This window comes from Megascapheus bottae, chromosome X (assembly GCF_031878675.1).
Source record: "Megascapheus bottae isolate mThoBot1 chromosome X, mThoBot2.hap1, whole genome shotgun sequence".
NCBI classification, from domain to species: domain Eukaryota; kingdom Metazoa; phylum Chordata; class Mammalia; order Rodentia; family Geomyidae; genus Megascapheus; species Megascapheus bottae.
This window is the reverse complement of record NC_143547.1, coordinates 16,155,968-16,183,736: the sequence shown is the minus strand read 5'-3', so window position 1 is coordinate 16,183,736 and position 27,769 is coordinate 16,155,968. Positions and strand designations below refer to the sequence as shown.

The window sequence follows — 27,769 nt, the reverse complement described above, 5'->3', positions numbered from 1 at the left end:
CTCTAATTAATCACCAAAAAACTGGAAGTGGCGCTGTGTCTCAAGTCATAGAGTACTAGCCTTGAGCTGAAGAGCTCAGGGAAGGTGCCCAGGCCAGGAGTTCAAGCCCCATGACCAAAAATAAAAATATATAAGTAGATTCTATCTCTCCACATATTACTTGTATCTCTCTCCCTATCTCTCTTTGCTTCTCCCTGCCCCCTCTCTCTCCCTTCCACCTCCCCACTCTCTCTTTCTCTCACACACATGCACACACACACACACACACACACACACACACATACACACACCACACATACACTGAGTCATACACACATAACACTCTCCATTTTAGAAACTACACCAGCATTTATCCAGTTTTTGTCAGAAGGGAGAGGCAGATTCTCTTCACTATTTGTTCTTGATGTCCTAATTTCTACTTGTTAAAGAATCAGTTTCTTTTATCTGAGAGAAAATGAGGAGAAAATTAGTGTAAAATATTACTTGTACCCATTGATAGACACTATCTTCTCTTCAATTCTACTTTAATATTCTACCACTTCTATTCTACCACTTATAATACTCTGCCATTGCAAGAAAAAGGTAAAAATATAATGGTATAACTTCAAATATGCACATAATTAGAAAAACTACATGTATGTAACTATGTATATAGCTGATAAGAGCAGTGTTAAGTCTCTTTCTATGTCAATGATTAAGAAAATTATCTGAGCATTTTGTCAGTTCTCTGGGCTTGTAGTCTAAATTCACATTTCTCACCAAAAGGAATAACTATGTATTTGAGTAAAGATAAAATTTCTGCTATTCACAATAAGAACCTACAATTGTCTTAATATTTTACAAGTTCTACAATTGACTAAAAGAGTATTTTACAATCTGTATTTCTCAGAACATTAATATTCTATGATTATAATAACTATCACTGGAAGCAATATTTCTGCAATCAATAAGATTGACAAAACAAAGGAGATAAAGTTCTCTATCACTGGAAATCTTGATCCTTTATTATAAATTGATACTCTAAGGGGAAGATAGTCCCTAGCTCTTTATAGTAAGTAGCTATGGAACCATTTTGCAGGCACACCAATTAATTTCTCTCTAAAGGATCATAGAACTGGACAAATCTTCTCCCCTCCTGCCCCACCACAGTGGCATTTTCCAATTTTATAATGACAAGAATTTCCTATAGAAAATAGTAAAAGCATAACTCAATTAAAAAGAGTTTATAAGACAAAAGAGTCAACCTTGAGCAGGGCACTGGTGACTCACTCCTCTAATCCTAGCTACTAAGGAGGCTGAAATCTGAGGATAAAGGTTCAAAGCCAGCCTGGGTACTAATAAGTCCCTAAGAACCTTATCTCCAATTAATCACCTGAAAATGGAAGTGGCACTGTGGTTCAAAGGGTAGGGCAGTAGCCTTGAGCTGAAAAGCTCAGGGACAACACCCAAGCTCAAAGTTTAACTCCTACTACCAACAACAAGGAAAAAAATGTGTCAACCTTTTATCTTTGCTGAAATTCACAGCCTCCACCCGAACAATTGCCTTACTTAGTCAACCCTGAAATCGGGTACTAATTACTAATGGAATGAAAAGCAACCTATTAGAAAATATCATAGTATATTACATGCACAAAAAGAATTATTTTAACACTTTGGCTATTCAGTGAGGGTTATGTAGGTGTACTAGATCCTAATTTAAAAAATTTTGTTTCTGTGACTGATACTCAAAAGACCATGATACACACCAAATTACTTCAGTCTTTCCCTTACTTTATAGATAGCCAGCATGGACTGGTTTTAATCTTTGATACTCAGGTTTCTAAATAGATAGGATGACAGGCATGAGCCACCAGTACCCAACTCAGTAGTTGTTCATATAACTGATAGTGGATAATCTACTAGATTGACACTAATCTTTTATAAGATCAGGATGGCATTAGTGTTGCTGGAAGTTATATCCTCCATAGATTACTGTGATAACTTGAACTCGGTAGATGTTCAATAAATAATGTACAGAAAACAATTATGTCTGATACTCAAAAAAATAAGAGGAAAATCAAACCCCACTATGGATAATACATAGTGACATGAGATTTAATACACTATCACATAGTAGAAACTCAATAAATAATGTAACCTGTACTATTACTACTTAGAATGGACTAAGAGATTCATAACTTTATATTTTATAATGCATGGCTGTGCCAATATACTACATTAAGGGAAAACACTGATTTCAAAACTAAAGCATGGGCACAGTGGCTCATGCCTGTAATCCTAGCTACTCAGGAGGCTGAGATTTGAGAATCAAGGTTCAAAGCCAGCTGGGCCACTAAAGTCCATGAAATTCTTATCTCCAATTAACCACTAGAAAACTGGAAGTGGCACTATGGTTCAAGGGCTAGGGCAGTAGCCTTGAGCTGAAAAGCCCAGGGATAAAGCCCAGGCCCAGGGGTAGGGTGGTAGCCTTGAGCTGAAGAGCTCAGGAACAGTGCCCAGGCCCAGAGATAAAATTAAAAAAAAAAATAAATAAATAAAACCAGCATGATTACAACTACATTAGAAAATAAAATACAAATAACAGTAAGGTATACATAAAGGGAAGACGGAAAATAAAATGCAAATCGATATTGTGTCCTAGTCTTACTTTTGCTGATTGTTGTAGTAAGCATAGCATGTATTACTTTAAAAATGGGGAGAAAACAGATGCCTCATAATCTAGCTTTTAATCTAGTGACCTCTTACAGTGTTATAATTTATTGGAGACAAAAAAAACTGTGTAAGAAAGATTTCCTTTTTATTATTTATTCTAACTTTAAACACTTTCATTGAGTGACCTTTTTGTTTGCAGACTAAGAGACATTATAAAACAAAACTGATCAGTTATTTCTTATAGGCCTTATAAATCTTAACTACCTTAATCACATATCTTGTTTCTCTCTTGTCAAAGCAACCCAAGCTTTGAGTTTCTCTTCAATACATTGAATTAAACTATTTGTTTCCACCTAGAGTTGCCAGACTTTCTTCACCCTAGTCCCTACTTTACATAGTTAAGAGAACGAAAAAGAGAGACCAACAGATGGATGGAAGAGAGACAGACATATGACTGCATCTAATAATTGCTGTCATTTACTGAACAGCATGCTGACCTATGCTACACTTGCTCCTAGCAGATGGAAGATATGAAGCATGAATTGGCTAATAACATAAGATTGTTCTTGACTTAAATCATTGTGATAAAAATCAGGATCTTGCAGGTATAATGGGAAACAACTTTCAGCCTAAAGCTATCAAGCAAAATAGTATAGGACAGTTTCTTCAGCAGTTACATGTTGCCCTGGATGTTAGGAATTTGGACAAATGTCATGTTACCTGTCAAATATTTTGGTCATGATAAGTATAAAGATACATTGGTAATAGCTGTACTCTTTTCTCAAAATCTTTTGCTATAGCTCTTGCTCTTCATTACAATTTTTAGCTGTCACTAAACAGCTAAACTCAGAGTCTTGTGCTTATGAAACTAGTGCTCTACCACTTCAAACGTGCACCCAGACAATTTCACTCTAGTTGTTTTTTTTTTTCAGATAGGGATCTGTATTTTTGCCTACCGCCAGACAAAGAAGCTCCTACTTCCTGTTTACCTAGAATTACAAGTGTGAAATCCCACCCTCCCTTTTTTGTTTGAAAGACCACACTAACCTTGAACCATTTCCTGGGATTATAGGCATGAACCACTGAAACTAGCTCCTTGAGCGTACATTTATAGTCTCCAATAGGATTTCATGGTTTTTTTGTTTTACAGTATGTTTGGTAATGAAATTTTGCATCACTAGCCTTATAGATTCCTTTTATTTGAACACATAAGCAATGTTCTCATTTTATGCTACAGGAATTTGTTTGCTGGAGATCGAGTAGACTAGCTGGAGAGAACTAATTCAAATTGTTAAAAATACAAGGAACTGGGGCCATGAGTTTGGCCTAGTGGTAGAGTGCTTGCCTAGCATGCACAAAGACCGGGGTTCGATTCCTCGGTACCACATACATGGAAAAAGCCAGAAGTGGTGTTGTGGCTCAAGTGGTAGAGCTCTAGCCTTGAGAAAGTCCAAGGACAGTGCTCAGGCTCTGAGCTCAAGCCCAGGATTGGCAAAAAAAATACAAGGAACTGTGAGATGGCTATTAAGCCTACTAGCAGTAGCTTTCAATCACCTATAGTGGAGATATTTACCTCACAGAAACTATATCCACACTGCAAATCAAACTTGTTTACTCTAACTGGTATACCAGAAAACCACTAGTTTTTCTATGTTATTCTGAGATGCATATAATCTTCTTAAGCAGGAATGAAGGGATCCACATGTTTATCGTCCATAAGTAATCATTCATCCAAGACTTTCCTTAGTTAAGCACTGAAAGTCCTATATTCCAGAAAACTTCCTCAGTCCCATTACACCATAGATTTAAGTATATTTCTCTGGAAATAGAGCCTTTGATGGAGCTTTACACAGAAGCAATTTATTGACAGAATACTCAGTCTCTGAAAGGGAGCTGGGGAGTCTTCCCACCACAAAGAAAGTGCTGGTCAGGTAGTCAAGATGAAAAGAACCCCATATTGATGCTATAGAGCACTCTGGAACACATCTTACACCAAAGAGTTGACTCCACTTTAAGGCAACGGGACTAAGATTGTTTTCCTTTAGCCAGTCTCAGTGGGTGGTTCACGCCTGTAATCCTAGCTATTCAGGAAGCTGAGATCTGATGATCCCAAAGCCAGCCACTAAAGAACCTGACCAATCACCTTGACCATAGGTACTCTAATTACACTAACTCAAACTGAATCCTTATGTGAATAATTATTTTCAATTAATCACTAGAAAACAGGAAGTGGCGCTGTGCCTCAAGGTTAGGGTAGTAGCCTTGAACTGAAGAGCTCAGAACACAGTGCCCAAGCCCAGAGTTCAAGCGCCATGACCCCTCCCCCCATGCAATAAAAAAGAAAAAGATTGTCTTTTTTTTGTATTAGCCAGTTACTGACTATGGGTTTCTGGGAAATAGGACATAGCAGCATGGTTCCTATTTGTCTGGAGAAAGTTCTCTGGTGAGAGAAACAAAGGATGCTTAGTAACAGCCTGGTCAAAGAGATCTGAGGATATTAGTATTCACCTAGACCAGACTTCATGAAACTACTGTGGTAATCCACACATACTATGCCTTTGGAGCTAAATGGTAATATTTAGCTTGATTTCTATCATTCCTTTTCCTTGTTGTTAAATGAAAATGAAGCCAGTGGATTGAGAGACCTGAAGCAACTGCCTATGTCATTCTTCTTTCAGCTTCTTCATTGTGACAGATTCCTCTTGGCTTCATGAGGTCCTGCGGCTAGGCAACCAACACTCTGAGTTCCAAATCAGTTTCATGACATGGGCACTATTTTAGTGGAATGGTGGCTTTAAAAGGGTATATTTTTACACTCCCTAGAAAATGAAGGCATTTGTGAGCTTGGCCTAGGGTAGCATTTTTTCATCTGTCCCAGAATACAAAGCTTTGCACCACAGAAATGGTGGAATCACATCCCTGTGGGCAAAAATCATTACTTTCATTTTTCCATTTGGATGTTTTCCATTTTCAGAACACAAACAGCTTGGGATTACAAAATGCTTTTTGGTGAGAACTTTGAGGTAAGGACAAAAGGCATTTTGTTCCTTTGTAGACTTACATAAACTGTACCTTGTTTAAGAACTATTTTCCTGTTCTTTAAATAGGCTTTAGATATCACCAATGGAAATCATCCTGATTTTAGTCTACTGCAGGTATTGCTCTACTTTGTGCTGTGTCTCCTCAAGACTGTAAGGAACAGAGTTAGGTTTAGCTGCTTAGGGTATTGTTAAGATACAGTGGAACATGAAGAAGGACAACAACAACCATCATAAAACATATGAACCCTACCATATGTATTTGGCTCCTATAGACTTTCAACTATCACAGTGTCACACTCTCTCTCTTCTCCCTGAAGAATACCTTTACATCTGGTTCCTATTCCCTGTTGCTTCTGTTTTCTTCTTTCCTTCTCTATTATTTCATCACCTCCCCACTTCCCAGTGATTTAGGTTTATGTTGTATATTACAATCAAACTCATTAAGAATATCTATCTGATTGGGTTATTATTTCCTGCAAACCAAGCTGTCTTCTCTTCTCTTCTTTTTTCTTTTTTGGTAATGGGCTCATGGCAATCACTGGGAAGTTTAATTTATTCTCACTTCAAGGTCTTAATGATTTGGTTCATCATAGGCAGTGATGATTATTGTGCAATGTGTCTGCCTCATAATCTCCATTAATAGGTAAAGACTTTGGGGACAACATAAAATTACATCAGCTTCTTGCCTCATACCTTAAGTTTACCAGCATAAAGACAAGAGGAAGTCAGTTTTAAAAAATCAATATTCTCTTAGAATTTTGTAACACTTCAGTAAGGAGTGAAATAGGCAAATGTATGGGGACAAGAGTCCCTGTAGTAGAAGTAGTGAGGACAAAAGCCCCAGGGAACATGTTTAGAGATAATAAGAAACAGCATGGAAGCACATATGACTAAAGCTCAGGAAACAAGATGGCAAATGATAGGTAGTCAGTAGGGACTGAGGATCAAATCAGATAGTACCTTGACTATGTGCAAAGGTCTTTGGAATTTGGTTTATTTGGTGTTGCTGGTGGTGGTAGTGGCTCTTTTTGATGATACTGATGTTTGAACTCAGGACCTTACCCTTGCTGGACAGTTGCTCAATTACTTGAGTCAGGCCCATAAACTTTTATGCTTTTGTTATTTACCAAAGAGTCTTGCTTTTCACCTAGACCAGCTGGGACCACAATCCTCCTATTCATGCTTCCCCTGTGTCTGAGATGATGGGCAAACCCCACTATGTAGGCCTAAATGCCCAGCTTTTTATTGGTTGAAATGGGGTCTCAGCCACCTTGCCTAGGATCAATTACCGCCCCCCAGGCTAGCCTCAATCCATGATCCACCTAATTTTAGCCTCAAACATAGCTATAATTACAGACATGAGCTGCTGTACCTGGTTAGAATTTGTTTATAGTGAGAAGAGAATACTTAGAATTTATTAATGAGTTAAGTGACCTGTACCTCTAGCATTTTTATTTGCTGTGCCTATATCATTCATTTATTCTTTCATATATTATTAATAAATACTAGGCACTGGAATACAAGGATGAGAAAGAATTCTGGCCTTGGAGCACACAAATTCTGAACAAAATAAACCTATTTTATAAAAGATCACAGACATTCTATAATAGAGATAAATAGTGGGTGCTACAGTATTAGAGTAGAAATAGGAATTAATTCTACAGTGAAGGAAATAAATGCTCTTTCTAAACTGGTACTAATGGATGTGGTCCATGAGGTTACATGTAGATCCAGGAAAGAAGGCATTAACGTCTGACAGAAATATAACACAAACTGTTTCTGTTTGTCACTAGACACATTTAGTAATGAGAAGAAATCAGGATCTTCCTTTTATTTTACTATTCTGACATGATGAACATCTCACTTTGCAGTTTTATGAGTATTCTCCTTATAGCTCATTTGTTCAGAAAAGGGATTTCTTATGTATGTGTAATGAATATAAATATCGATTTTAGAGTGCTAATGTTTTAATGAGATAGAAATAGGCAGACAAGTGAAAGAGAATAATTGAAAGATTAATCAACATGGGGGCAATTTGATATGAGAAAGTCTGAACAGGAAATGTGTAGGAAAAGTTTTAGAAGAGGAATAGAATGAGTATATTTTTGGTGTGAGTTAAGGACAGAAGGGACTTATTCTTATATAATAAACAATGAGAAAGGATGCCCTCATCTGTTTCCCGTTGCTATAAGAGAACAACGGAAGATGAGTGCTTTATAAAGAAAAAAGTTTAGTGTTAGAAAGTAAACATTCAAGGTCAGATAGCTCTGTTGATTTAGCTTCTCACAAAAGTCCCCATGGCCATTACACATGGTGGATAGCAATGTAGTGGTTGAAATGCACAAGATGGGATCAAATGGCAAGACTGGAAGGAAAGAGTTGGGCTTACTCTTTTATAAAAACAAGCTCTCTTGAAAAAAATAATCAGAATTCCTGAAAAGGACCTTACTCTCTTCAGAAAGCCACGCCACCGATGACCACTCACAAGGTCCTATTTTGTAAAAGTTTTACTACCTCAATATTTCTACACTAAGGACCCAACCTGTCACTCACAAATTTTGCAGAAAAAAAAACCACATTCAAATCAATTAGCAGAATCTATATTGTTGGCTACCTATGAAGACAAAAGATGTATATAAAAGTTTTGATCTAGAAAGTATAGAATAAATATATCAATTAGAAGTGTTGAGGGAGAAAGAGACAGTTTTGAACTGAATCTACACTTATTCCTAGAGTCTACCACAAAAGCTCACAAGAATGTTGCTATCTAGTACAAAATAGAGACCAGCAAGGCTTACATCTTAAATATAACAACATGTAATTTCAGGTCAAATTATTTCTGTAACATAGATCACCCACATAGAAAAAAAATGTTTTTAAACTAGTGTGGTGGGTAATCTGTTTCCAATATTTGTGTTAATATACAAGTACAGAATGAAATGATTTCATTGTGATGTTGCCATACTTTGAACAAATTCACCCCATTCCCATTGTTATCCTCCCTCCTTTTTACCTTATGTGTGTGTGGGTAGGTGGTCATATGGTTTGAAATCTGGGCCTGGGCACTGTCCCTGAGCTCTTCAGATCAAAGCTAGTGCTCTACCACATGAACCACAATGCCACTTCTGTTTTTCTGGTGGTTAACTGAAGATAAGAGTCTCATGGACTTTTGTGCCCTGGCTGGCTTTGAACTATCATTCTCATATCTCAGTATCCTGTGTAGCTAGGATTATAGGTGTGAACTATCAATGTCCAGCTTTCTCCTTTGCACTGTTTAAGCAATGTTTTATGTTTCATACTGTGTGCATACACACATATGTATGCATGTGTGATGTTTATAATCCTGAGAGGTGGTGAAGATTTAAAAGTCAGACTTAGAAGTTGAAATTAGAACAAAATGGTTTGTTTTATTTCTTTCTCAAAACATTTAACTATTTGTTTTGAATTCCTAAGCAAAAAGAACATAAAATGATAAAAGAGAATTGATTTTCATAGTTGACACCAGCACCAGAATGCCAAAAGGAAGAACTTTAGTCTTTTAAGTTTTACTACTTTGAAAATTGTACACATTTTTTAAAAGCCAGAAAATGACAAAAATGAAGAAGGATTATTCCTTTGTATTATTTCATGTGTCCATGCTTTGATGGTTAATAGTTAATAGTTAAACTCTAGATCAGAGAGCCATTTTCTCATTTTTTCTGGGTACCCTGAGATTCTTTATGTTGACAGTAGGTTAGTTAATGAAATAGACAACCTTGTAACTCATAGCATTAATGATAATGGTCATAAGTATAGGAGTGGGGAGAAATAAAAGAGAACACTATGTTCTTAACACTGAGGAACTATTTTCCATTTATTAACTCATTTAATTCTCTAAATCCTCTAAAATCATGATTATCATTACTGTTTCACAGAAGACAAACTGAGATTGAAGCAGTTTAGTAATATATATTCAAGTTCATATTTGCAACCATTATGCATGGTCAGCTTTAGAGAAAGCTCTAAAAAGTAGTGGGTGGATTGCAGAAGATTCAGCTATACAAAGTAAAGCAAATAAGCCCTACTCAATCTTTAGATGACAGTTGAGGAAGGAGCTAAGCAAATGGGAGAAGCTTTGAATTGGGACTGTTTCTAAACATTTTGATCTTATTTATATTTCTGTAACTCTCTCTGTTTCTGCCTGTGTGTACAATAATGCTGGGGACAAGCCACCATCTTTTTACCAAACCAAGTAGCTTCTACATGGGAATACAAAGCTTCAATTCTGCTTGAGTCTAGATAAAGCTCAAGTATAAACCTCTACTTCGTGCTGAGATTGGAAAGGTTTGCCTTCAGGCTGTATATTCAGTTTAGATTCTCTCCAAATATGCTGGGATTTGAGGCTCAGGCTGAAGGATCAGGAGATATCTTGGGCATGTTCTCATGACAGATTGCCAGAGCATAAGAGAGATAGCCTCTGTTTGTATCATGTATGCTAAAACAAATCACATCGGCAAGCCAAGGAAAGGACTAAGAAGCACATTGTGCTCACCATGAGACTATGGCTAGGGTAAACATGTTTGCTATAATTCTTTAACAGTAGAGTGAAGAATTAGGACCTACACTCAATCCTGTCCTCTTGTTGCTTTAATAGTTATCATATCATTAGCTCTTCCTCACTTTTCTCATCTTGCTTTCTAAATGGAGGTATATCTCATCTATAGTCATTTGCTTTTTAATATCTGAGTTGCTCCCTACTGTCTCAGGTTTCCAATATTACTTTCCTTGAAATTTCCCTGATGCCTAATATAATAGCAATCACACAGAGAGCTCTCAGCAAATGGTGTTGACTGCCTGCCGTCTTTAAACGCACATCTGGAGAGACACTAAAGGCAGCTGGCAATATTGCATTGACTTGTTAGTAACCTGACTTAACCCAGACAGCCCAAAGACTGTAACTACCATTACCTGGAGAAAAGTTCTCTGATAATGAAGGCAGACAATTCTATTCAAATTTATTCAGAAATTCCATGATCATAAATTAGGGCACTGCTCTTTTTATGCAGACACTATCTCCTTATATCTGACCTGATACTGCTTAATTTTTTCTTCTGCTGCTTTAATCACAGTGGGGTTCTTTTCCATAACTTCCTTTGAAGAAGTTTTTCATTCATACAGCACCCAATATTGGTTATTGCACCATGGAACTAGGCAGCCAGCAATACTGGACATTAGATTTGCTCTAATCTCAGCAACTGAGTCACCTTGCTAAGTAGTTTAGCATGAACTCTTGATTTCCCAAATCAAATGCAAGTTTGACACACTAAATGACTTGACACTCTACTAACAAACCTCATGGTATGATATTCTGTTCATTCTGTGTGATAGTCTCAGACCGCAGCATTGTCTGACAGTTCATAGAATATTTACAGGTTGTTATTCATGAGGAATTTTAGTTAGCCATAAAGATTGTCACAGCTATGTCAGACATTAGAGGTCTCATTCATCACTCTCATGACCTTCCCCTCTGGAATGTAGTCCATCTGTCTCTGCTGTTGAAATCTTTATGGAAAATCTGCCTATCTCTGAAAGTTTAGTAAGTGATCCTCAAGTCTTCATTGAATCTTTACTTTTGATATATGACGCAGACATATAAAGCACTCTTATTTTAATTTAATGTTTTGAAAAGTGTTAAATTAACTCATCCTTTTAGATAAATGACAGAAAAGTTACACTTTCTACAGGAACTATATGCATCACATTAAAAAAAAACAGAGATGAAAATGAAATTTCAGTGGGAAAAATGATACAAACTTATTCATCTTCAGTAACTACATGAAAACTTTAAGACTAAATTGTAGTCTTGATTTTGACTGCAGAAACGTACAAAGAAAGAAATGTTTACCATGGAATTTAACAACATAAAGAAAACTCTACGTATATTCATGAATTGAGGAGTGAAGGATGATCAACCCTAACATGTTATCTCTCTCCACATTTCTCTCAATTCAAACCCAAATGCTTAGAAAGGACCTACTCCTGCTACTTCCCCATGCTGCCCTTCTTTCTGAGATCTAGGTCAGCTTTGACTACTATTGATAAATTGTCCCGTTCAGATCACCAGTGCTCATGAGATCAAATACATTTTTTAAAAACTTCTGGAGAGACACCCTCACCCCTTTGGGATTTTAGTTGTTCATACCTCACCCTAGACTGAAGTTGTCCTTGTTACTTGCTATGACCATGTAGGAGCATTCCTTGAGGTATACACCCCTTTTCTTTTCCTGGCGTTGGATAGTATACCTGCACTTTTCTTTACTTTCACAGCTTTATTGAGATGTGATGTATACAGAAACTATGAGTATTGAATATATATAATTTAATGAATTTAAACCTACTTATAAACTTGTGATGCTATCACCACAATCATGATAAAGCTAATAAACTTATCTATTTCTCAATGATTTCTATGTCCCTTTCCTTTTGTGTGTTTGCAGAAAAGTTGGAGAGGAGGTGTGGTAAGAACACTTAATATGAGATCTAGCCCCTTAAAAGTATAAGTAGACAACAGTGTATTATTAACTGTAAACACTGTCTCATATAGCCTAGCTGTATAACTCACTGAAATAATACAATTGAAATGCTGTGCCCATTGAACAATATCTTCTCATTTCCTCCCACATTCCCATACTGGCAACCACCATTACATTTTTTCTGCTTCTATCAGCTGACTATATCTAGATATCTTCTGTATGTAGAGCTATACAATATTTATCATTTTCTGACTAACTTTATTTACTTAGCAGGTTTTCAGAATTGATACATATTATCAAAAAGTATAGGACTAGGACCGGGAGTTTGGCTTAGTGGTAGAGTGCTTGCCTAGCATGCACGAAGACCGGGGTTCAATTCCTTAGCACCACATACATAGAAAAAAAAAAGCTGGAAGTGGTGCTGTGGCTCAAGGGTAGAGCTCTAGCCTTGAGAAAAAGTCCAAGGACAGAGCTCAGGCCCTGAGTTCAAGCCCTACAACTGGCAACAAAAAGATTAAAAAAAACTATAGGACTTAACTGAGTGCTAGTATCTCATGCTTAACTGAGTACTAGTATCTCATGCTTGTAATCCTAGCTACTCAGAAGGCAAGATCTGTGGATCATAGTTCTTGTTATAAGAAAATGGGGAAGCCACATTTTGAGGTCAAATCTCAGAATTTTTATTAAAAATGGTGGACTCTTGTCTCAAAGACCAGCAACCAGCAAATAATAACACTGTCAAAAAGCTGAGCTATAAAGGCCATAGAGGAAAGAAAGCACAAAAACAATACCAACAAACCAATTCACCTCCAATGGAGAGATGAGTTGGGACATGATGCTGACTAGAGAAGACCCAGGAGACAACAGGCAGGACACAAACACAGAGACATGTGTCATGGTGTAATGGCGTCTGAGCTGGTTGGGCCTAAAATAAGGACAGGTCGGCAGGGTCACAGGAAACTCCCAGTCCCAGGCACTGGACTGACAGGTTTAGTAACCTGTTCTTGCCTTCAGAAATTTCAGGCATGCCCATCACCTGGGGGCGGGGGGAGGGGGAGAGCAGCTTCACCTGCCCCCACCATGAAGACAAGATGCCAGACACTATCATCCATCATGTGGCAACATGACTCTGGCCAGACCCGATCACCCTATTTCATTCTAAACTAAACCCAAGCAGACAAATTCAAGAGACTCTTATTGCCAATTAACCAGCAAAAAGCCATAACTGAAGGTATGGTTCAAATGATAGTGTGCTGCTCTTCAAGTGAAAAAAGTATGCAAAAGCATGAAGCCCTGAGTTCAAGGTAGGCTTCATTATTTTTAACTTTTTTTTTCCTCTTTTTTTTTGCCAGTCCTGGGCTTGAGCTCAGGGCCTGAGCACTGTCCTTGGACTTTCTCAAAGCTAGAGCTCTACCACTTGAGCCTCAGCACCACTTCCAGCTTTTTTGCTATGTATGTGGTACCAAGGAATTGAACCCCAGTCTTCGTGCATTCTAGGCAAGCACTCTACCACTAGGCCAAACTCCCAGCCCTATTTTTAACTTTTGAATGTATTTTGTTATATAAAAATGGGTTATATGTTGAGAATTCAGATTTCTTTCCTTTAAAAAAAATCCAGACATTTTCAAAACTTAAGCTATAATTCTAATACTTTCGACCTTGTTATTCCACTGAGTTTTGGTGAAGACTCACCTTCCAAATAATTTAATATGAATAAAACATTTATGTGAAATCTACCTGTCAGCATATTTTTCTGCCAATGAGACCCAATAGCCTAGTAAATAAATCTGAAAAACATAAAGTCATCTGTGCATTCTCACTACCCTATACACCAAAGTCACTTAGTACCGACCTCTCTGCTCTCCTCTCCAATCTCTCTCTATATATATTACCATCATGGTAATTCTCTCATTAGAAAATAGTTGGTAGGGCCGGGAGTTTGGCCTAGTGGTTAAAGTGCTTGCCTAGCATGCATGAAGACCCGGGTTCGATTCCTTGGTACCACATACATAGAAAAAAGCCGGAAGTGGTGCTGAGGCTCAAGTGGTAGAGCTCTAGCCTTGAGAAAATCCAAGGACAGTGCTCAGGCCCTGAGCTTAAGCCCAGGACTGGCAAAAAAAAAAAAAAGAAAAAGAAAATAGTTGGTAGACATGTAAAATCAGTATATTAATCAGCTTACAATTCCTATTGAGTAGGATTTATTGGACAGATTAAGAAGATATTTCTTCTTAATCAAAGAAGAAACAAAGCAAGAAGAACCATAAGATTAGGCAGTTAGATAGTATTCAAAGGCATTCCTCTTTGCCATATTTTATACTGCATGTGGCACATTAATAATAGGAATGAATTTAAAGGCTAAAGACAAATACTGCTCAACTGAATCACGGAGATTGATCCCATAATTGCTGTCATTCAGACATCTCATAGGTATGTGTTATAAGCATTATTTTGTAGCAATTAACATTTCACAAAGCAATTTCATATTGATTTTAGCATTTTATCCTGATAATATTTCAGTGAGGCAATTATAATCATTCCCATTTTGCACATAAGTAAAATAGGACTCAGTAAGTAAAAGTAAACTTGTGATCATGAAGTGAAGCCAAGACTCAAATCTATTTCTTCTTAATTTATGTTTTAAGCAAAATTGAGTTGAGTTTTGAATTAGAATGCCAGTGATGTGCTGAGTACCTTTCTAAATTCAAAGAGTTTACAAAATATCAGAAACATGGAACATAAAAGGCTAATTCTGAAATAATCTACTGTATCAAAATGCTATATCTAATATGACTTGAAAATTATACCAACCAACCAAACGCAATTGATATGCAGAAAATTGATTTTTGTCTTTCCAAATAGATCAAGAAAGCAAGAAATTGTCCATAGCCTCTGATCATGTAAATACACTGCTAGAAATTTTGCTAAAAAAATTAACAAAAAGGGCTGGGAGCTTGGTCTAGTGGTAATAGTGCTTGCCTAGCATGCATGAAGACCAGGGTTCGATTCCTCAGCACCCACATACATAGAAAACACCAGAAGTGGTGCTATGGCTCAAGTAGTAGAATGCTAGCCTTGAGAAAGCCTAAGGACAATGCTTAGGCCCTGAGTTCAAGCCACAGGACTGAAAAAAATTAACAAAAAATATGTGAATAGATTTACCTTCCAAGATGAAATGCTCATCTGCCTGAGACTCCAAGAATTATCCTGTCACATGAACATTGTGGGGCTCTTGCAGAATGACTCCCTGTTTTTAACATTATCTCTTGTGATTTCCTTACACCCCAAACTCATTTGAGAACAGTTCTTTTTATTGAACTTTCCACACCTAATTTTAATGTCTCATCTGTTTCTTGTCAGGCCCCAGATTTTTAATTGTCCCATTATAATATATGTTCTTCTAAAACTGAGTGTGGGGGGTGCTTGAACTCAGGACCCTGTAGTCTCCCTTAGATTTTTTGACTCAAGGCTAACACTAGAACTTGAGCCACAGCTCCCCTTTTACCTTCTTGCTGGTCAACTGGAGATAATAGCCTCTTAGATTTGTCTGCCTGGGCTGGCTTTGGTCTTGGATTATTAGATCTCAGCCTCCTGTGTAGCTAAGATTATAAGCATGAGCAGCTGCCACCTTGTTTTAAAACCCACACATCTTTGAACTAATGAAGTTCCTTAATGGCATGGGACATGGGTAGGGTCTCCTTCCCCCAGTATACGTTCCTCTCTCTCATCCTTGACTGCAATGACTCAAATGGTGGTGGGCACTTAGGATATATTCAGTAAGTACCAGTTGATTTATTTTAATGTTAAAATAGATGTGCTTATTTTAAAATACTTAGAGACCAAAGCCAAGCACAAATAACAAGGAACTGTTTATTATTTACTGCAATATCACCAGCCCATTTGTCCAGTGCTTACTGTACAGCAGGTGTTTCTGTATAATGGATGGCAAGGGTTAGGTTTGTTTTATTTCTCTAGGAATTTCTCTATTTTTGTCTGGATCAGGGAAAAATAAATCTTACCTCTTTCGCAACTAGCTTTTCTGAATTGTGCAGATGATTTATTTTAGATCTTTAGAACAGAACCCATGGTGGAAATTACAGATTATAAGGATGCAGATTTTCTACAAACACAAAGGGAAATTTGTTTCTAATCAGCAGGAAAGCATTCGGAAATTCAGTAGTGACAATAAAGTTGTTCAAGCAGCTCCTAGAAAATCATTTTGTAGCAATGATGTAGAGAGTGAATTACAAGTCAAATATAGTAGCTTAGTACTGGTGGCTTATGCCTATAATCCTATCAGGAGGGTGAGATCTGCGGATCAGGTTTGAAGCCAGTCAGTCTATGATAAACTACCAAAATAAGCCTGACTTGGAGCTATGGCTCAAATAGTGGACTGATAACCTTGAGTGAAAGAAACTCAAGGATAACACCCAGGTTCTGAGTTCAAGCACCAAGACTTCATTTAGTGGAACAAACCAAAGTTAGGATATTTTTCTTACTGATTTAGAACTTTAACCATCCTATTTCATGTGGTCTTAATGACTTTATTATGTAAAAAATGAAAATAATAACTAAAACACAATGTGTCATGATGAACAAATCAATTCATTTGGCATGTTCTAGGCACATAGGATATTTTCAATAGCTTCTAATTCCTTCTGCCATGCTCACTTCCTCTGAATTGGGACAGAATTTTCCTAAGGAGCAAATATTGGTTGCTAGAGAAATAAAAAATATTTATGTGTAAAGCACAAATAGCATATAATGTATAGTGTATATCTACAGTATTAAAAATTCATGGAGGGCTAAGGTGCGTAGAAAAAAACTTCAAACATTTTCTAGAGGTGGGATGGGGACATAATGAAAAAATATTGCTTGCCATATCAATATATATCCATAAAAACATAACTAGAAATTTTTACCCTTATGATGAGCCAACTAGCAGTGACTGTCTAAAGTGAGTCTCTCTGTCTCTTTCCTCCCCCATCTCCCTTTCCTTCCCTTCATGGTGGGGTGGGCACATTTGATGTTAGTTATAATTGAATCTATGATCTCATGAATGTCAGGCAAGTGCTCTACCACTGAGCTAAATGATCATCCCTATTTAATGTCTCTTTCTGAACCCTAGAAGTCCTATTTTATCATATTGCACATCATTTCCTCACTTTTGACCCAATGATGTAATAATCAAATCCAAGTCCACCACATATGAGAAAAACAGAAAAAATAATGAATATGTATTTGAATTGGAATCCCAGAGAGGACCATTTGGGTATGTTTCAATACCAGTAACATTCATTTTTAATTTTCTGGTTATGCTTCTGTGTGGATTATATTTTAATCTAAGTCATATTTTAATTCATCATAATTTAAGTCACATTTTGACTTACCAGTGGGGTGCATCACTTGACACATTCTGTTCATCATGCATTAAGAAATGGTTGAAATCACAACTTCTTCTCAATAGTGTGGCACACATTTGTGCTCAAATCCACCTTGGGCACAATATTGAATCCTGTCACCTTGAAGGAGGAAAAACATTTGACAATAGAATTGCTGCTTTTTCTTGCTCTTACTAACATACTGTATTTGTAAGGCAAGAGGAAATTCAGAGGTTGATTTTGGAATAAATAACTTCATGTGTAGTTTACTGTTTAAATTCAGAAGACAATATCCTATGGTGGTGGTGCTGGATGATAATGAAGAATTTTTACCCTGGAGAATGTGAATCACAAAGCTGTACTGGAATTACACATAGTGGTTATAGAAACATCTGTATAAGAAAATACCAAAGGAGAGCTCGGTGTCATATAAAAACTATTTACCAATAAATCTGCTTTTGATGGGCTACTAAAAATGGACACATCAGGCATAAAAGATATGTGTGTCTATTACATTGGCTGGCTTTGTGAAGGATGACAAGCTGCCACTGGTGCACTGAGATAAGAAACAGCTGCTGTTAGCATAGGCACTACTGCAAGAAATGAAATGATAATTCTGGGGACACAGGAAAATTCCTACATATCTGACCAACATTTGAATACATATAAGACTAGTGTTGTCTGGTAGCCCCAAATGAACTTGCTTAAAACCCCTTTAACAATCTCTTAAGAAGAAGCACTGACTGAATCCAAAGAAGTATCATCTAATTATGTGTTATTTGTGAAGCAAGTACTGTACAGTGTGTGTGCATATGACAGTGATGGGCCAGGGAATGAATAGATGGAATGGGTTATTTTTCTTTTTCTTCTTACATCAAGAACATTGTGGTGGGGGGAGCACACTCACGTGCGAGTACATATGCGTCCTGCTTCTGGGGCTTGAATTCATGGTCTGGGCACTGTTCCTGAGCTTTTACGTTCTACCCCCTTGAGCCACAGATCCAGTTCTGGCTTTTTAGTGGTTAATGTGAGATAAGAGTCTCTTGGACTTACCCCCAACTCTGCCCCAGCTGGCTTGAATTCGTGATCCTCAGATCTGAGTCTCAAGAGTAGCTAGGATTACAGGTGTGAGGCACCAGCACCTGGCTAAGGTTATTTTTAAGTAAAAAATTTCATGGTTTCAGGGCTGGGAGTGTGGACTAGTGTAGGAGTGCTTGCCCAGCATGCACTAATTCCTGAGTTCAATTCCTCGGTACCACATGCACAGAAAAAGCTGGAAGTGGTGCTGTGGCTCAAGTGGTAGAGCTCTAGCCTTGAGCACTGAGAGGCTCAGGGACAGTGCTCATACCCTGAATTCAAACCCCAAGACTGGAAAAAAAAATCTTGATTTCAAATAACAATTGCAAAGCAGTTCCTTATGTGAATTTATAAACTGAATCCAAGGAGAAAACTGTTAGGGAAGAAAACTGTACTGAATCTCACTATTAGAATTATTTTATAGCTACACATAAAGAAAACAGATTTCCTCTTTCAAAAACAAAGTGAATAATTCCAAGCTTAAAAATTCTTGTATACCTGGGACTTGTAGTTTTTTTTAAAACTTCCTTTTAAATTTCAACCTTACTTAAATCAGGTCTCAGCATAGCATGAGAATCAGCATAGAAGGGCTTTATCCTACAGAAGAATAAAGGCAAGAGAAGAGTTGGAGAATAAGGAAGGAGTGATGGTTGGGGAAGAAAGGAATGGAAAAGGAGGAAAGGAGAGAAAAACAGAATGGACAAAGAAAGAAAGAGAAATTGGAGAACCACTTCAAAGTTACAACTAATATCTTCTTTCTCTGTATTATGGATTTCTGCCTGCCAAAATGAAAAAGGTTAATTAGCAGCTAAGTACAGATGCATTTCTTACATCATTTGATGACCTATCTCTAAGTATCATGTCAGGTTAAAGGTTATGTAATTTGATCTCTCTATTCTATTACTCTATATAAAATAAAGAATCTGAAGTTTCCTTACCCTTAAATTGTCTGGCAATAGGTACAGTTAACTTTTATTTGAAGTTGTTCTTTCATATTATTCAGTGGAGTCAAAGATGTATTAGCTTTGACGTTTTCTTGCATCTCAATCTACTGTGCAGTGAAATTAGTTAGACTGACTCAGAAGGGAGTTTTGCAGAGTACTAAGAAATGGTGATTGTCATCTGTGCTTCAAATTATTAGGGAGATGAACATTCAGAAAAGGATAAATGCACATAAATTTGCTACATATTAATAAGAATATTTCTTTTATCTCTCTGATGATATTCTATGTTTATTGTCTTGTTTGTATGGAGGATCAAACTCAAGAGTCTACATTTCATAAAATTCCCATGTCCTAAAACTATGTTCAGGAGGAAAATTTTATTGATCAGGAAATTTAAACATGAATATTTTGTATGAAAGAAAGAAAATAATTCTGGCCAAACACTATCTGAAAGCTGCTTTTAGAACTTCAGCATTCATAAACAGACAACCAAAGCTCAACAACTTAAGCATTCAAAAAAGTCTCACAGTAAGCTATAATGAATGAAACATATCTGTAATCCAAGGTACTTCTCAAGCAGAATCGGGAGCTCCATGAGTTTGAGACCAGTTGGACTACCTAGAAAGACCAAAGCGTTAAGAAAGGAAAAAAAAACAGTTTAAGGATGATTTATTTGACTAATACAAAATAAAGTCATTATAAAATGAATTCCAAACATGTTCTATACATCTAAATAAGAGCATATATGTAACAAAGTATACAAAATGTTTTGTTACCCATGTACCGGTGGCTCAGGAGACTGAGATCTGTGGATGACAGTTCAAGGCTAGCCCAGAAAGGAAAGTCATGAGATTCTTATCTTGAACTAACCAACAAAGAAAACTGGAAGTGGTAGTGTGGCTCAAAGTGGAAAAGGTCTAGCTTTGAGGAAAAAAAAAAAAGCTCAGGGACAGTGTCCAGGTCCCACAATGGACAAAAAAGATAGTTTTGCTATACTCAAATACCGCTCTATTGCATTTGCTTATCTCTTCTAACAATATCTAGCTAGTCAAGTGACATTTTGAAACACCAATTATACATGCAATTGGTAAATTAATTTGGATTATCTTTAAACCTAACAAAAGCAAGATACCATAGTTGAAAGCATGATACTTTAGCTTCAATCACTTTGAAAGTAAACAGATCACAGAAGGATGTTACACCTGCTAAACTAATAAAGCCCAGTCAATCAAATAGTAAAAAGATATTAAGAAGCAACCAGAAATGTTATAAGAAAAATGCCTGGTAGAGACACACAAGAGAAACCCTGTCAGTCTATTCATTCAATTTCTTATCTGTTCTATAGGTTTAAAAGTGGAAAGATTCCCCCCTACACACACCTTTGCATTTATCTTTGTGCCTGAATGAGTTCAATTTCACTTAGATTAGGACAGAAATTTCAGAACAGCAGGTTAATCCATCCTGTCTTCATGGGCAACTGAGCAAACAGCCCAATATCAGTGTAAAATTGTAATTCTGGAGATTAATGTTGTCTTTCCTGTTCGCAGTGAATTTGACCTCCTTGCCTCTTTTTTTCTATCCTTTTACAGCTTCTGTCCAGGGTCCCTGGGAGAGAGCCATTTCACCAAACAAAGTGCCCTACTATATCAAGTAAGTCGGAAGAAATGTGTTCTTAAAGGAGCCTTTATTGTGTCTAAACTGTATGTTTACAAATGAATTTATTTTTAAAACACAGCATTAGCCTCACCTATAATACCTATTTCTTTCTTCCCCCAAAGATGCTTGGATCGTAAACTCCTACTAAAATTAGCACTGTAAATTTGCTGATGCAATAAGGAACTACTTTAAAAAAAATTCATATAATGCAGTATCTATGGTATGGGTTGGGAACAGACCTCACAATAGAACAAAAAGCTCCAGATACTATTAGGGAGAGGGATCTTCTGCATTTCTACTTCAGAAAAGAAAATGATAAACAATTTCTTCACGTATAGGTACATCACACATCCCCAGAGCAGGCCACAGTATATCAGGATTTATGGAGTTGAGATGCTCGCCCTTGATACATGACATGCAACATTTGTTACCTACTAACAGCCTCAGAGGGTTACTCTTTTCTGGGATCATTTGTGCCAATCAAAGGAAGGATGTTGTGTGAAATATAAATTATGATGCATTGAGTTGAAATGGAAAAGAAGAGGAGAAAGGATGCTGAGCTATTATGGTGCCTTAACAGTCCCTTATCAATCATACAGGAGAATCTAACTTAAATGTAACTTAGAATTGGCTTTTTCAATGACAATTAGAATTAAATGCATTCATAAAACAGTCTTTAATATCAACAGAAGGCTTTGAACTTGCTTTTGCCATGAGATTGACTACAAATATTTGATGTGTTCCCTTTTTTTAGCCTGCCATCTTTTATAGAGTCTTTTTTATTTTTCCACTGCCCATCAATTCTTCAGAATTCACTTCTAAAGTAATAACAGGAGTCCTATATCTTCATTACTACAACGCTCAAGAAATTTGATTTCATGTCTCAATTTTGTTAAGTCAGAAGAATGGGAGTTAAGAGTCTCTTTTGGTTTTTCAAGGGGAGACACATCCTTTAGGAAATGATTTACCTTTTATCTTATTAAATTTTTCCAGATGAGGTATCTCTTTCAAAAAATGTTCCTATAATTTGCTTTCATCCTGCTTTTCAATTTTCCTACTTTCAGATTTAATTCTATTAGTTTTGTTGTATTTAATTCACTTATTTCATTACTCTAAATTACATACTTTAAACATCTACTGAAATCACATATTTTATTAACTAATATATTGATGTAGACATATTATATTGCTTTATTTCCACTGTATGTTTTATGGCACCATTTATTCAATCTTTTCAGAATACTTTTCTACATCAGCCCTTTTGTCATTACAAATTTTTCATTTTTGACTAAGATGCTTTAAACCTACTAGTTCTTTAACCTACTAATAAATATCCCACTTAGTTTATCCAATTCCTTGATGAGTTGAAATGAAAGCTCCCTTTTATTTTCTCCTTTTGTGAATGAGAGCTTAGAACCCCCTGAGAATGAAAGATACCTTTAAGGTATTACTCTCAATATTACTAACTATTTAAAATTCTTTCAGGGTTTCAACAACCCCCTTCCCTTATTTCACTGAGCTTTTCCTAAATATTTATCCTTTCTTCTCTCCTGTTACAGTTAATACAAAATATCCCAGTATTTTGCTGTGGGGAAGTGGAGAATATTTCAGTCTGAAAAATTAAAGATCATTTCATTTTGAACCTTGTGCCAGTGGATCACTCCTATAATCCTAGCTATTCAGGAGGCTGAGATCTGAGGATCAAGGTTTGAAGCCAGCCCAGTGCTGGAAAGTTTATGAGACACTTCTCTTCAACTGACCAGTAAAATGTTAGAAGTGGAATTGTTGTGAGGCGGTAAAGTACCAGCCTTGAGCAGAAAAGGCTAGGCAGGAGCATGAGGCCCTAAGTTCAAGTATCAGTCAAGAAACAAACAAAAGTTTTCAGATTCTAGTCCTGGCTCTGATATTATCTCATTATATTGACTTGGACAAGTCATTTGCCTATATAAAACTTGGCTTCTCGTATACAAGATAGAGAGTTTGCTATTAGTTTAAATAATATATATCTGAGGTCCTTTTCTGCACTAAGAATAAATAGAGTCATTTAATGGCCTTGTCCAAATTCAAAAGCCCAAGATCTCAGGTTTTGACCAATAGTATTTTTCTTTATTGATAATTAATTAGCATACATTCTTATTGCTAAAAATAGATTTTTTTTCTAATGTTTAGCTCCAGATATGCTCTTTCAACTCACTATAGTTTTTTTAGGTACTTGTTTCAAGGGCTCCAATTCTGCTCTGAAATTCAGCACTACTGTTTTTCCTGGCTCAATAGTAAGAGACATAAAGCAATACACAGGAAAATATTATTAGAAATATCAATATGGAGACCTTAAAAGCATGTAAGGTGATCAGTTCCTCCAAATGAAGAATTCCATAATTTCTCACAGATACCTCTGAAACTTTATAGGAAACATTTATTGCTATAATTACAATCTTTCTGAAATTATAGATTATTTTTTCAAATATACTCTAAATGCTATATTAAGGTATAATATAGAGAGAATATATATGTATAAAATACATCTTTGGATTTGTTTATTTTGAAGTACAAGTGTTTGAACTTTAAACCTTGTACTAGCTAAGCAGGTACTCTATCTCATGAGCCACTCCATCAAACCAATGTATACATTTATTAAGTAAATTATTAATGTCATATGTATTTTATTACTACCTACTACTATTGTCTAAAACATTATATTCCTTGGATATGCAAGATCCAGTAGGCCTTATGCACTGCTAAATGCCATTCATAATCTGAGATACTTTATTGGTCCACAAAAGAACAATAAAACAAATTTACAGTGGCATTGCTTCAACCAGTCCTCATCCTTCCTCATTCTTGTTTGTCATAAGTTCAAATAAGAGTTTTCCACACATTGCCTGCTGCAAACCAGGTGTTTTCTTTCTTTATTTTGTATTTAATTTAATTTCATTGTCAAGGTAATATGCAGAGGGATTACAGTTATATACATAATGTAGTGAGTATGTTTCTTGTTGAACATTGTTACCCCTTGTTTTTTCCCCACTTTCCCTCCTCCTTAACCCTCCACAAAGATGTAAAGTAATCATTCCCAACCTATTTTCTTGTAAGTATCACTATTGCATTGGTTTACCCTTTGTCCTTTGTCTCACCATTTTGTTGTTTCCCTTCCCTTCTCTAATTCAGATAAATGTATATACAATACAGAGGATACAAAAATCAAATACGGTAACAACAGGGGCTAATCCTTAGGAGAAAAATGAAAAAAAGAAAGAAAGAAAGAAAGAAAGAAAGAAAGAAAGAAAGAAAGAAAGAAAGAAAGAGAAAGAAAGAAAGAAAAGAAAGAAGGAAGGAAGGAAGGAAGGAAGGAAGGAAGGAAGAAAGAAAGAAAGAAAGAAAGAAAGAAAGAAAGAAAGAAAGAGAAAGAATCATATAGTACATTAAAAACAACAACCACAAAGAAAAACATCTTGTTTCTATATCGTGGAGTTCATTTTGCTTAGTTTGTCTATTGTTTTTAATGCTCAACAATTGCCCTTCTCAATATGCTGTTAAACTGATTATCTAAATGACAAGAGATTGACATACCAATAGCACAAGTCCTAGTTGGTTGTTGAATTCTGCATCATCCTTGGGATTTTAAGTCATTAGCAACATCTTTTGCTGTAAATCAAGCAGTGTTTCGGCCCACATCCTGACATCAGCTTTTCATATGATGCTATAAACCTCTATTTTGATACTTCAAACTACATGTTTATCTAGTTCATTAGTTCACGCATACATCATTGTTTCAGTTTTCATATTCCCTCTCCCTTGGGGCTCTCTTATTTCTGCCAGCATCTCTTTCAGGTTATTTGATTACAGTTTTCATTGCCACTGAAAAAATAATCACCAACAATGTTCAACCTGTTACAACTGCATCTTCTACTCTGCCATTTTGTAGATTTTTGGCCTACTGTCAAAATCATGAAAATTTCAATATAATAGCCTTTAACCAGCTGCTGCATTCTGTTAGGATTTCTTTCACCTTTTTATGTTGCAAACTCCCATATGGGTAAACCAAACAGAGCCAAGAGCTAGGACTCTCTTGCTTTCTTAATGAGTTAGAATATTATTCTTCTGTGTTCTGGACTGTCAGAAGAATTTAGGATTTCCAAACTTGCATGCAGGATGTTCTAACATAGATATCATAATAACACAAGAAATATCAGTGAAAAATGGAAAGAATGAAGTGTACTGAGATTGGTTTGGGAAGGGGGAGGGTGGAGACAGCAACAGAGAGATAGAGAGGGCAAGTCTGAACAAGGTACACTGTATGCATATATGGAAATGCCAAATGAAACCCTGATATATAACTCGTTGATGTCAATAAAAGAAAAAGATCACATTGAGTCAGACAAACAGGGCAAATATCCCATAACTCTTGCTAAGATAACACCACCAGTGGTTGTTTTGTTAGTTAACCTAAAAATTTTCATTTACATTAGGATGTATCATGACCAGTGGTTAATGGTTGTAAATCAATTGGCAGTGAACTTATCCAATAGTGTCTTAAACTTTTGTCACTTGTCATTTTAGCCTGGTATTAGAAATAACTCCCAAACACGTATTAATTTAGTCTTTAGTCTGTCCTTGAATGAAAGATAAGCTTTCGCCTTCATCATCTTAGTTGCCTTTTCCTGGATCTTTTCCAGCTTGGTAATATCTTCCTTGGGATATCATGATTAGAGTGGCCCAAATTTAAGTTATTAAATTTATTAGCATTGTCTCTAGTCTCCACTTGCTCATGAAGAAAGCAAATGTTTTTCACTGTCTCCTGTTGGTACAGAAATAGAGAAACCAATTGAGGCCATAACCTGTTCTACATATATTAGTTCTAGCTGAAGGCTAATTTTCTGCTACTTTTCTGAATACAAGATGCATTGTTTGAACTTGTTTTTTTGTCAGCTGTCTCTTAGGAAGGATTTGAGTTTTAGATGAGTGGGTCCTTTTTGGCCAAGGCACAATGGTTGCTAAGTACTGGGAGGGATTTACTAATGCAACTCAATAGTAAACCTGCTGACTCCATCTGCAGTAATTAGTAATGCATTCTATCAGCTTTTCTTATGTGCAGTGCTCAAAAAGCAACTTGTTCCAATGAGTGTCTACCCTTTCACACTCTCTATTTGGGAGATTATATATGCATTACTATATATGAATTTGATCTATTTTTTTTCTCCACTCAGCCCAGACCACCCTGTGTCTTTATCCATTTGTTCACAACTTTCAAGTGGCTCTTGCTTAGCAAATTCCAGTATAAAACTTCCGTGGCTGGAAATAGTGATGTGGCTCAAGTAGTAAGCCTTGAGCTGAAGAGCTCAGGGACAGCGCCTGGGCCCAGAGTTCAAGCCCCATGGCTAGGGGAAAAAAAACAACAACCACCTACCATGGCGGAGGTCAGCTCTCACTTCACTTAGCATTTTTTTCTTTTTTTTTCATATATTTTTATTGCTATTAATAGAAGAGTTACATTATATTCACCAGATAGAAGGTACATTACTTCACAAATATTGATACCCTTTATCATGTCATGGTCCTCATTCATCATCATGTCTGATGAAATTGCAGGGTTGACTTAACTCTTCAATCTTTTATCCTAACATTCCTATAACTCTAGTAGTCTGAGCATTTGACACTCTGGATATAATTGTCCGTTTCTATCTAGACTTACCCTTTGGAATTCGTGTTCTTTCTCCTTTATGTGCTGGGTCTACAGTCTTCTTTGAATTCCCAGAATAGGCTCCAAATTCTAGAATTATATTTCCTAATTCTAATAACCTTGGAACATTTTGCTACCTCTTTCCTATGCCATAATGCCTCTATTACTGCATTCTGGACCACTTTTTAATTTTCAAATACTTCTCATATTTACTTCTTCTTCTTACTCTAGCCCCTACTTGTGCCAGGAACTGCTCTAATTGAAATTTTGGTTTGTTGGTTGGTTGATTGGTTGATTTATTTGAATTATTGTTTACTGTATTCGGGGGAGTCCGTGGTTAGTTGTGTTTTTACTTTACTCTCAGTCAGCATGCTAAATATCTCAGTGTTGACTGATTTGCTAAGTAGATGTCTACAGACAAATGATAAAACATTCATGAAGAATACTGGTATCTGAGTTGGAAAACATTTTCCTATTTCTTACTCTTATCCTGCTACTCAAAAAATCATATCAACACTCTGACATTTAGTTTGAAAACTAGTTGAGTTTTGGCATATCTTTTCATGAAATATGAGCTATCACATCATGTGTAAGCTTGTGCTATTTCTGGCAAGATCCTTCCCATGAATATTTTCCTTCAACATATACCTTTTACAAACTGACATTGCAGCATTACATAGTAGAAATTTTAGATATGCTGGGCATCAGAAGATTTAAAATCTAGTTCCAACTTATCTTTGAACTAGCTAGTCTATCAAGCATGAATCACTCATCTTTTCTGGGCCTCAGTTTCTCCCTCTGTTATTTAAGGAGGCTAAACCCCATATCA

The 27,769-nt window shown here is 36.4% G+C and overlaps 1 protein-coding gene across 3 annotated transcripts in view; it reads left to right on the top strand.

Annotated features, from left to right (window-relative positions):
• Positions 1-27,769, top strand: part of Dmd (dystrophin) — a 1,999,854-nt gene that overhangs the window by 1,760,468 nt on the left and 211,617 nt on the right. For all 3 annotated transcript variants that reach the window (XM_090326714.1, XM_090326711.1, XM_090326710.1), the window contains one exon: positions 21,194-21,254. In XM_090326714.1, coding sequence (XP_090182840.1) covers positions 21,194-21,254 — 61 coding nt within the window. The remainder of the gene's footprint in view (positions 1-21,193; positions 21,255-27,769) is intronic.